Source organism: Mastomys coucha, unplaced genomic scaffold (assembly GCF_008632895.1).
Source record: "Mastomys coucha isolate ucsf_1 unplaced genomic scaffold, UCSF_Mcou_1 pScaffold22, whole genome shotgun sequence".
Classification (NCBI taxonomy): Eukaryota; Metazoa; Chordata; class Mammalia; order Rodentia; family Muridae; genus Mastomys; species Mastomys coucha.
This window is the reverse complement of record NW_022196905.1, coordinates 139,517,983-139,529,240: the sequence shown is the minus strand read 5'-3', so window position 1 is coordinate 139,529,240 and position 11,258 is coordinate 139,517,983. Positions and strand designations below refer to the sequence as shown.

General features: G+C 51.0%; 1 protein-coding gene across 1 annotated transcript in view; it reads right to left on the bottom strand.

The window, feature by feature from the left end:
- The window catches only part of Arpc1b (actin related protein 2/3 complex subunit 1B), a 15,390-nt gene continuing 4,132 nt past the window's right edge, over positions 1 to 11,258 (bottom strand). The window contains exons 2-10 of the mRNA XM_031338711.1: positions 8,202 to 8,284; positions 7,254 to 7,358; positions 6,214 to 6,436; positions 5,328 to 5,435; positions 4,234 to 4,440; positions 4,050 to 4,125; positions 1,317 to 1,522; positions 535 to 625; positions 1 to 371 (exon numbers count right to left, since the gene is read on the bottom strand). Coding sequence (XP_031194571.1) covers positions 333 to 371; positions 535 to 625; positions 1,317 to 1,522; positions 4,050 to 4,125; positions 4,234 to 4,440; positions 5,328 to 5,435; positions 6,214 to 6,436; positions 7,254 to 7,358; positions 8,202 to 8,265 — 1,119 coding nt within the window. The 5' untranslated portion in view covers positions 8,266 to 8,284 and the 3' untranslated portion in view covers positions 1 to 332. The remainder of the gene's footprint in view (positions 372 to 534; positions 626 to 1,316; positions 1,523 to 4,049; positions 4,126 to 4,233; positions 4,441 to 5,327; positions 5,436 to 6,213; positions 6,437 to 7,253; positions 7,359 to 8,201; positions 8,285 to 11,258) is intronic.

Sequence of the window (11,258 nt, the reverse complement as noted above, 5' to 3'; positions counted from 1 at the left end):
GCCTGTCCACATTTGGTATGTTTATTAGCCCACATTTTGAAGCAGTTCATGACCAGCATTGTGCTTTGGGTTTTTTTTTTTTTTTTTTTTTTTTTTTTTTTTTTTTTTGGTCTTATTTTTGGTTTGCAATAAATGAGAGCATTTCTTTAAAAGGCACTTTTCATTAAATAGGCAGGAAAGAGGCACCTGCCTCTTCCCCTCCTTGGAGAGAGAGCAGCCCCTTTGCAGACCTGTATTGTACCCTAGAAGCAATCAGCAAAGCAGCCCTTAGCCTCCCCAACCCCCTTTCCCTCCTTCCCAGCAGTTGGGATGAGGGTAGCACTCCTCACAGCTCATTTGATCTTCAGGTCCTTCAAGGCTGACTCCAAGCTCTGCGAGGAAAGAATGGATAGACTGGTTCTCAGCTGTCCTGAAGATACCTCACACCCATCTCAGCCCCAGCACAAAACGGGGCCGAGTTTGAATCCCAACAGAAAGGCATGTGAGCCCAAATGGTCAAGAGATGTTCTCCAGCCCAGAACCAGGGTAGCTCACCTTCACGTCCCAGATGCTCATGCCACCATCCATGCCTGTAGTGCAGAACTGTGAACACTTGGCCTTGCCCCCGTTGAGTACCGAGATTTGACTATAAGAAGGTTGGGTTTAGGAGCTAAGCTTGCAGGCCATGAGCTCCCAAACCCACTCCCATGAGAAATAATACCAAGATGAGGTAGGACTAGCCAGGAAGCAAGGCTTGGAGGAACAGTATCAGGTGAGGGAAACAGACCTAGATGGAACAAGACACTTGAGGCCTAGACCTGAATGCACGGGGAATGTAGAGTACCACCAATGTGCTGGGCTGGGGGAAGCCCGGACTAGGCAGGGCTGTAGGAGGACACCATGCCTGATACTGAACAACCCTGAGGCTGGGCTTAGTTTAAACACTGGCTCTAACAACCTCATAAGGCTATGCTTCCTAGTAAACTACAGGGGTGGACCCTGTAGCTTTAGGGTTTTGGAGGGTTTTCCAAAAAGGTTTGGATTCCTTCATCCGGGAAGGCATCTAGCAAGATACCCACCCCAAAGAAGCCCACCAGTCTCTCTCCTGTATCCTAGAGGCTCCAATGTGCCTAGGCAACCTCTAGCCAGCCAGATGACTGCCAAGTTCCTACTGTTGTAGCCCAGCCTGGAAGTCAGCCTGGTTCCTTTTATAGTCCTGACCTGTCCCACCACCCCTATCCTCCCTGTCCCCTCTCCTGCACCATGTGCTGCAATCCCACCTCCCTCTGGCTCCCACCCAGCCCTCCGAAGTGGTTCTTGGGTGTCTGTGGAAGCACCTGACACTGTTCTTGTGCAGTGAATCCAGGCCTGCCCCTGTGGCTGCACCCCCCTCAGAGCTGGCCTTCTTGTCCAGGTTTTGGAAGCGCTCTCTGGCTGTCATGCCACGCTGGGAGCTCTGCTTAGGCACATCCAGCCGGCCACCGAAGCTCAATGTCCCCGCAGCATTTTCATAGGTAAACAGCACCGGGAAGCAGTCATGGCCCTAAGGAAGGAATGAGTGCCACTGAAGATCGTTTGAGGTAGGGACTCTAAAACAGGGAAACTGAGGCCAGACATGAAACATGGAAACGAGGCATCTGGCATCCTGAGGGCTATCAGGAGACAGATACCCCAGGACCCAGAGAGAAAGAGACCTCAACCCTAGATGTATCTAGTAGAAGGGGATGTGAAGGTTGTCCTCTCCACACCCCAGCAAGGCCTACATCTACTTCATGTATGTGTGGGGCTCTTTCCTTGGGCAGACCTCTACCCCAGCTGGGTGATCCTCCAGGCAGAAAACAAGCTCTCCATGTTAACAAAAGTGAGCAGAAGGGATAGTGGCTTTGGGGACACTCCCAGGGGCCTGCCTCTAAAACTTTTACTCTTTTTTAAAATTTGATGTGTGTGTGTGTGTGTGTGTGTGTGTGTGTGTGTGTGCGTGCGAGCGCTCAAGAGTGTGTGCACGCAGGTGCCATGGGTGCATGTAGAGGTCAGAGGGTAACCTATGACAGTTGGTTTTCTCCTTTGACCCCATGGGATCCAAGAATTAAACTCAAAGTCATCAGGGTTGGCAGCAAATGACTTTACCCTCTGAGCTATCTTACAGGCCATAGGCTGTCACACACACTTTGCGTGACGGCGGTATTTGAGGCGTAAACTTCAAGGAAAGTCAGTCTCCTGCCTCTGCATTGTCGCCTGGCACCCCAAACTCAGAGGTAACCCAGATATGTCCTCGTACTTGTGTGCTAGGAGCTCACCAAGATATTTCTTTACAGCTATTAAGAGAAAATTCGGACATTGCTCTCTGACCTTCACCAAGGTTCCAACGTCCTAGTCAAACCCTGGCTAGGAATGTTAAGCCATTCAAACTAATTGCCTCCGGCATTGTGGGTAGGGCATTAAAGCTTACAGAATGAGAGAACTATCCCAGGGCAAGATCAGGTGAAATCCTCATTCTCTCATTCTTAGTCAACATAAGGCAGGCCACATTTGATTTACAGCTGAACCACTCCTAGGAATTAGCAAGAGACTGTCTCTACTTCCCCAAAAGATTAGCATAGGGAGCATTCTAGATTCAGCAGTCGGCATTCAGCATTTGGACTCACTCGCACTTGGATTAGAACCAACTTTGGTGGACTAGGACTTAAGATTCACACAGTCTGTAGCCCCCCACCCCCGCCCAGAGTGCTTGGACCGGGGGGGGGGGGGGGGGGGGGGGGGGGGGGGGGGGGTGTGCAACACCAATCGAGATTCAAGAGATTGAGCATTCAAAATTGAAGATTCGAGCATTCAGCATTGAGGACACGAGATTCAAGCCTCTAACCTCCTGGCTGGCACACCCGCAGCCCCCCGGGACTCTGGCCAGGACCATGCAGCCCGAACATACTCAGAGCCCGGGGGTGCTGCACCAGTCCAGAGGAGATGGCTGCTGTTTTAGACCTAGTGTGTTTTAGGTGGCCTCAGATGTACCTCGACTACTGAGCTGCCAGATTTTTTATTTCTCTTTTACAATAATTGTAAAAGCCTCATGTCAATTTTTAAAGAAATACACTCAGACCTTACACCACTCGTGTCTAGTCTGTTTGTCAAAGCCAAATCCCGTGCACACCTGGCCAGAACCCATCGTCCCGCGGAACAAGGGACCCCGTAAGAAACCTCAGTCGGTGACAATAGGCGTGCCTTTTCAGTTAGATGTGACCTTGTCATTTGCACTGGCCAACGTGAGCAGAAATGTTAGGGCACAATTTTAGGATTCTTGTACATTCCAGACAACTGGGGAAGCACTGGAGACAAAGCTTCCATCAGACCCCTCTTTCCCATGACACCCACACTGGATAGAAGTGCCAGCAAGAATATTTGCAATCCCACCTACTCGGGAGGCTGAGGCAGGAGGACCCTAAGTTGTAGATCTTTTTAGCTGGCATAATCTGGAGTAATGGCACCTCAGCTTTGAGGGAGCCTCTTGTCAGTGACTGTTATCTGAGATTTTGTGATGTTCTTTTGAAGGATTCTCAGAGCCTTTACTTAGTCCCGAGGCATGCCTGGCAAACCAGGTTGTCTCCTATGGCTGAGAACTGCTTAGGTGATGGTTCTTTTTAGACAGTGGAAATGGACTTGCTAGGGTGCCTTTTGTGTAACAATAAAAAGAGCTCCTAGGAAGCTGTCAGCAGTCAGTCCTTGAGAGGTTGATCCCCTGCTGCTGAGAAGCAGAATTCATCCAGCACTGGCTCTCTTTGATCATTCATGTAACCCAGAACACAGACAGAGGTTGGCCTACATTACAAAGTGAGTTAAAGGCCAGCATGGAGAACATAAAAGGGAAAGAGAAGACTAGCCTAGGCTACATAGTGAGACCTTAAAAATACCTTGGGCCTGTGCATTTATAGCGTAGGAATTTTGTTAACCACCCAGTAACCCAAACTATTCCGCATAATATATGGATGAAGGAAGGAAAGCAGGAGAGGGAGGGAGGGATGAGTGAAGAGACTACTAACTGGACCCTGCCTTTGCCCCACCCAAATGCCACTTACTGCTGCCACTAGACTATTTTCTGTGATGAAGGTGACAGCCAGGAGTGGTAACGTCTCAGAGGCCAGGGTTGCCACGCTGAAAGAGAGAACTGGGTCAGCTATATCATCTTCCCCCCCCACCCCCAACTCTGGGCTTCAGTTGCAGTTACTCTCTACTCCCCCACATCTCTAGCCCCATACTCACGCCATCTTCTTTTCAGCATCTGCCAGGCACACAGTGCTGTCATGGCTGACCCAAGCAACTCGGCTCCCACTGGCTGAGAAGCAAACGCCATGCACCCAGCCACAGCTGCTGCTCGATTCAAACATCAGCTCCCCAAAGGGCATCTTGGAGCCCCATGGTGTAGGGGCTGGCCGTTCCTCCACCTCCTTGATATAGGCAGAGAAGATCCTGCATGCAAAAGTGAAAGGCAGAGAGGGGGTTGGGAGGAGCCTGAGGGGGCCGTCCTCCCCAAAGCCAGATAAGTGCACTGAGCCTGTGGATCCTAGACTTGATACCAAGGGACTGGCATACTCAAGCTTGATGGAGTCTGAGCCTCTGATCTCTGTTACTAAGGTGGGCCTGGGATGGGAAATCTCCTAGCTCAGCTTCTTGTGACCTGGCAACCTTGAGATCCTGGCCTGAAAGCTGACCGTCCAGCTAGTATGGTTACAGAGGGTGTCTCAGGCCCTGCATGCAGGCAGATATTTACAGCCAGTCTTCAGAAACAGCTCTTGTGCTCCAATTCTGCCCTCTCTTGGCCCACAAAGTGCACATCTATAATGAAGAATCATAGGTTAGGTAGCCTGGGCTACACAGCAAGACTATATATCTCAAGAAAATGAAAAGCGGCGGGTGTGTGCCAACCTAAAGTCTCTGGGCAGAGGATCAGGAAGGGGTCTCTGGTGCCTATAGTTTCCCAAGAGAGAATTCAGAGACTTGAAGAAGAAGCCTAGTCTGGCTGGAGCTGGGAGGAATTTGGATTCACTGTTCAAGAGAGTCAGGTTGTAGGTCCAGAAGTGAAAAATAACAAAGCAAGTTTCATTGAGGTTATCAGTCATTCATTCGCTAGTGGGAATAAGCACACACCATTCTTCTTCAGTAGAAATCAGGACAGCTGGAGTGGAGGAGGCTGACATTTAAGAGATGGCAAGGACTCCATCCACCCCGGGGTGCTAGCAGTTCGTGGTGGTGACCATTTGCAGAGTAAACTGATGTGTCAGGGAAGCTAGGCCACCTTGCTGGCCATCGGGAGCTGGGATTCCTCCTCCACCCTCCCAGGCAGATGCCCAGCTTACCTGCACTTGAAGTCACAGGAGCCTGCAGCCAGGAGCACATTGTTGGGATGCCAGTCTAGGCTGAGGACAGTGGAGCGGATGGGCTTTTTGATGTGTTTGCACACCCACCTAGACAATGGGTGAGAAAGGCAAGCAGGTAGGTAACGTGGATCGCAGCACCCTCAGGTATGAAACAGAGCGCCTACTTCACGTGGTGATTGATATACAAGGTCCTTCGGAGGCCAGAACTCTGTGCCTTGCCTCTACCAACCACATAAGATCATGTGGTTCCAAATGGTTAGGGTAGAATATCAATTCTGTTTTCCCAGACTCAAAATTGTCCCTGTCCTCCAGCACAGGGGAGAATAAGACACAGGTGGGATAGGTATCTGACACACACAAATTATATTAGAGAATTGAATTCAAGGGTAGCCATGGCTACGTAGCAAGACCCTGTCTCAAAAAAATAACCTAGAGTTGGGATTGTGGTTCAGTGGCAAGTTCTTACCTAGCATGCATGAAGCCTTAGGCTCCATCCCTAGCCCCGCACAGACCAGGCATGGTAGTGCATATCTGTCATCCCAGTACTAGGGAGGCAGAGGCAAGAGGAACACAAGTTCGGCGTCATTCTTGGCTATACACTGAGCTTGAGGTCCTCCTATCCTACATTCAGACCCTGTCCTTTTTAAAAGAATATGGTTGGGTGTTCATGAGTAGTCCCTGACACATAGGTGTTAGGCCCAGTTTACAGTGTTTTCCGGAAGCTGGTGGCAGTGTGTGCATTCTAGTATCCCCAGAAGTAACAGTAATGTGGTCTATGCCCCTTTTATTACCAAGTCAGCAGCACCCGTAACCCCAACCCAGTTTCCTCCACCCCCAGCCTTCTCTGCCCCAGCCAAGCACCCACCAGTCATTCTCCTGTTCAAAATAACAGATAGAAATGACCCGGGAGCCACTGCCCACAGCGAACTTGTTCTCATTGGGGGCCCAGCGCACACAGCGGGCAGCTCGATTGATCCGGAGGATGACCAGTGTGGGCTTCCATGTGCGGCCCTTCAGCGTCCACACATAGGCATTGCGGTCTGTGCCGCAGGTCACAATGCGGTTACTCTCGGGGGCCCAGTCGATGCCTGCAGGGTAAGGTCAGAGGATATAAGACTAAAGGCACCCAAGGTACAGTGGCCATGTTAACTGTGGTGCCTGGGGTCTTGCTCATGCTAACCAAGTGCTCTACCACTGAGCCATGCCTCCAGCCCCACTGGAAAATTTTAGACAAGAGCTCTACTGTTGAACCATGACTGCTCCCCCTGACTGAGGGATTCTATGCAAATGCTCTACTGCTGAGATTCATGACCAACTGGCACACTGGAGAACTCTAGGGAGGCACTGTACTGCTGAGCTGCATCCTCAGCCACTCACTGGCTTCCCCCACCCCTCACACTCTAGGGGTGACTACAAAAGCTTAATAGGGGGGCTAGCAATCTTTACCAGCTAATACCAAACATTTTGGAAAAGCCAAGCTTTGGTAAAGCCAAGAAACAGGTACAAACTGTGCCTCCTGATGCTGAGCTGTTGATCAAGCCTCTCCAGAACATCTAAGTGTTTAGTTATGTACACCAACATAATCTCTTTACCACCTTTAAAATTTTATTTATTTACTTAGTGCCTTATATGTGCCATGGCTAGTTTGTGGAAGTCAGAGGACAACTTGTAGAAACTGGTATTCTCTCCTACCATGTGGGTCCTGGGGATGGAACTCAGATCTTCAAGTCTGGCAGTAAGCCTCCTTTATCCACTGAGCCATCTTTATGGTTCTGAAATCAACTGGGATCAGGGTCGTTTTCATTGCAACCCAGACTATTCCAACTAATACTGTGAGGGAGTGGCTGGCCACACTGGCCCTTCCCTGTCCCCTTGCCTCCTCTCTCCAGAGTGATGCTGACGCACCTGTCACCTGCCCGTTGTGCTCCTTGAGCTCGTGCACCTTGTTCCACTTGGCGCCGCTCTTCTCATAGATGTGCACCTCGTGGTTGTTGGGGCAGATGGCAATCTCTGCAGGGAGACAGGCATGAGCTTAAGGAGGCAGCACCATGAGCACAGGGTGGGCATCCACCCTGCTCACCTCTGCTCTCCACTAGAGTGTTCTTCCAGAGCCAGGCTGTCTTCTGCCTGCAACCCCTGATGTCCTGCTGGGCCACTTTTGTACCTAGCACCCAGATTCCCCCACAGCTGTCTCAGGACTCTGGAGACTCACTTCATCCCACAGCTGTGTTAGCAGAAGTTCAGTTACTGCCCTGTCTCCATGACATTCCTCTCCATCCTGGGGCCCTCCTACCCACCATGCCCTTAAGTGTTTCACATTTACTGTGCGCGCGCGCACGTGCATTCGTGTGAGTGCCTTGGCATGGGAATGCAAGTCAGAGGACACCTTGTCTCGGGTTCTTTCCCTCCACCATGCGGGTTCTGTCGATCAGACTCATCAGGCTTGCTTGGCAAGCAATGCTGAGCCATCTCACTGGCCCATTTTGTTCATCTTTGGAAATAGGTTTCACTATGTAGCCCAGGCTGGCTTCAAACTTATAACCCCCCTGCCTCAGTTTCCTGAGTTCTGGTATGACAGATGTGTACCACCACCCACCAGAGCAGATCCAGGAGGCCCAGACTGTTAAACCTATCCACCCAATATGCCAACATCTCCCTTTCTATCTATCTGCCTGGCTACCTCTGCCTGCTCTTCAGTTCTATGCCTCCCAGGAGCAACCACTTGGTTTAAGCAGAGACCCAAGATGTGGAGTCTGGCTGCACCCCATCCCTCAAGGCTGTCCAATTGCCCTGTCACTCCACTGGACCCAGCAATCCCAGTTCTGAGGCCACCCTGCAGAAGTGAGCACTCACGTGTACGGTCCTTGTTCCAGGCATGGCAGCTGATGGGCTCCACCAAGAAGCTGTGGTAGGCCATAGTCACTTGACCCCTGGACCTAGAGAGGGAGGCAGAATAGAGGTCACCTGTGCCCGGCTCTTGGCAGGGAGGAACGGTCTGCTCACCCTAGTTTCCTGAATGGCCAAATATGTTACAACCTCTCTGTGAGCTCCAGTGTCCCTCATCCCAGGAGAGCAGGTGTCACAAGATGTCCCGGGTTGCAGGAAACAACAGATAGGTGGAACAGAGCTTGGGACCCGAGGCAATGATGCTATGTGAGTTGGGGCTGGGACCTTGAGCCTCTCAGGCCTGCCTGCTACTCTTCACCTGTGCCTCAGTTTCTTCATAGTGTAGGATACCCCCCACCCACTCACACACACATTCCCATATAAGAGCAATGTAAGAATTCAACAATATCCCTAACCCACTTAAAGCAGAGCCTATCTCACAATGCAGTCGGGCCAGTCAGTACCCGGTCCTCCCTTCCTAGGCCCTGTGGGTGGAGCAAGGCAGGCAAAGCAGATAAGACAGCTGGCATTCTGGGCCAGGCTCAGAGCTGAGCTCCCACAGCTTCCTCTCCTACACACTCAAGGTTCACAGGCCTCTGGGACTGAGGAGGCCTTCAGGATTCCCAACAGCCCCGCCTGGCTAAGGAGCTGCCTCTGGGCCCTTGGCTGGCTTGAAGCACATAGCCTCACCCCCCAGAGCATTCACCTTGCTTCTCTCACTTCCTGCCAGATGTGCTTCCAAGCCACTCTTCTCTCTGTTCTCTCTAGTCTTACTCCACGAAGACACCCATCTCAAAATCCCCAGAGTCACCTCCCCCAAATCCCTCTTCTGCCCAACCACTTCTCCCACCTCCCCAGAATCAGGATGTTCCAAAAACATGAAGAGACATCGTGGCCCTGTCTGCCAGCTGTGTGAGACAAAGGTTGTCTCCGAACCTCACTTCCCATCTGAACAATGGAGCCCACCTCCGCCCCGTCCCTACCCTGCCTCCAGCTGAGTCGAGAGTAGAGTAGGGTGCCTATAATTCCAGCAATGGAAGAATAAGATTTGAGGCCACTCTGGGCTACCCACACCTTGTCTCAGAAAACAACTAGGGCTAGGGATGTAGCTCATTTAGCAGAGTGCTTATGTGGCACTCGGGAGGAGGGTTCCATCCTCAGCACCACATAAGCCAGGTATGTTGACACCAGCTTAGGAGGCAGAGGTAGGAGAATAATCCTAAACTCAAAGTCATCTTCAGCACATAGTGAATTCCATCCAAGCCAGTCTGAACTACACGAAATGCTATCTTATAAAACTAAAACACTGCACAGCTGGTGGGTGTACTGGGCTGCGTGGATGTACTCAGTGGGTAAAGGCACTTGCTGCCAAACCTGACAACCTGAGTTCACTGCCTGGGACCCACATGATGGGAGGAGAGACCTGACTTCCTCAGGTTGCTCTGTAATCTCCACATGCATGGGTGGCACAAATATGAACACACAGACAAGTAAATAGAAAATCAGTTTATGGCCGGGCAGTGGTGGCGCACACCTTTAATCCCAGCACTTGGGAGGCAGAGGCAGGTGGATTTTTGAGTTCGAGGCCAGCCTGGTCTACAGAGTGAGTTCCAGGACAGCTAGGGATACACAGAGAAACCCTGTCTCAAAAAAACAAAACAAAACAAAACAAAAAAAGCCAGTTGACAAGCCATGCTTTCGGTCCATGAAATGTATGATGCCCTTCCCTGTGCCCCACAAGCTAACATTGAGCCACACGGGCACACTCCTGCCTCAGGCCTATGCTCAGGATATTCCCTCAGCTTATAATGCTCTTCACTCAGACACATACATACACCCTGCTCTGGCCCTATACCCTTGGCCATTTTCAAGCTGGGCTCAGTTGCATCAAGAACCTTCCATAGTACACTCCCCAATGACCCCTGCCCCTGGCCTGTCCAGCTCCTGCTTAGAGGTGAAACCTCAATTCCAGATACAACAGGGACATACTAGAAAGTTCCTGGGGTAGCATAGGACACCTGTGCCAAAAGAAACTAGACTATCTGTGCCATCACAACCAGCTGTAACTCATGCTCTGAGGAACCCAGTGCCCTCTCCTGGCCTCTGCGGGCACTGCAGTCACATGTGCATACCCACAGAGACACACAATTAAAAATTAAAAAAAAAAATTTTTTTTAAGTAGAGGAAACTCCAGTTTGGATCATAACACTATCATTGGTGGCTTTATTGATCTTATAGGACTCCCTTTACTACAAAAGGCTTCGCAAAGACATGCACCCCAAAAGGAGACATATGCCTTTAATCCCAGCACTCAGGAGGCAGAGGCAGGAGGATCTCTGAATTCCAGGCTAGACTGGTCTATGGAATGAGTTCCAGGACAGCCAGGGCTACCCAGAGAAACCCTGTCTCAAAACACAAAAAGATCAGCAGAGGAAGCTTGAAGTTATCCTAATCCTTAAAAACAGATCAGCAGGGCACAGCTGAGCCAGAAGCCGCTCCAAAGCCCAGCTGAGCTCTGCTGGGTCCCTGTGCTCCAGTGAAGTCCAAGGCTGTATGTAGCCTGGGGGCAGAACCTGACTTCCCAGTGCTGATACTATGCTACCCCCAGTTTCCTGGAACCTAAAAGTTGTGTATGGAAGCAGTAAAAAGCTGGTAACACTAACCACAGGCATAGAGAGACTGAGTAAAAGGGTCACACACATCTATCAGCCAATCACAACGTAGCAGGAGTGCTGACAGCACAGAGGAGGCAGAGAGGGAAGGACTCATCTTCTCATCTGTCTGAAAGGCACCCAACAAATAGGAGCATCCCGACCGTCCAAAGGAGAAGGGTCGGGAGTGGGACCCACTGGAGTGGTGCACACCTTCAAAGCTCAGCACTCAAAGCAGAGGCAGGTGGATCTCAGTGAGTGCAAGCCCAGCCTGGTCTCCAGAGTCCCTGGACAGCCAAGGAGGGCTACACAGTGAGATCCCCCCTCTCTCCCTCTCTCTCTCTCTCCCTCTCTCTCTCTCTCCCTCTCTCTC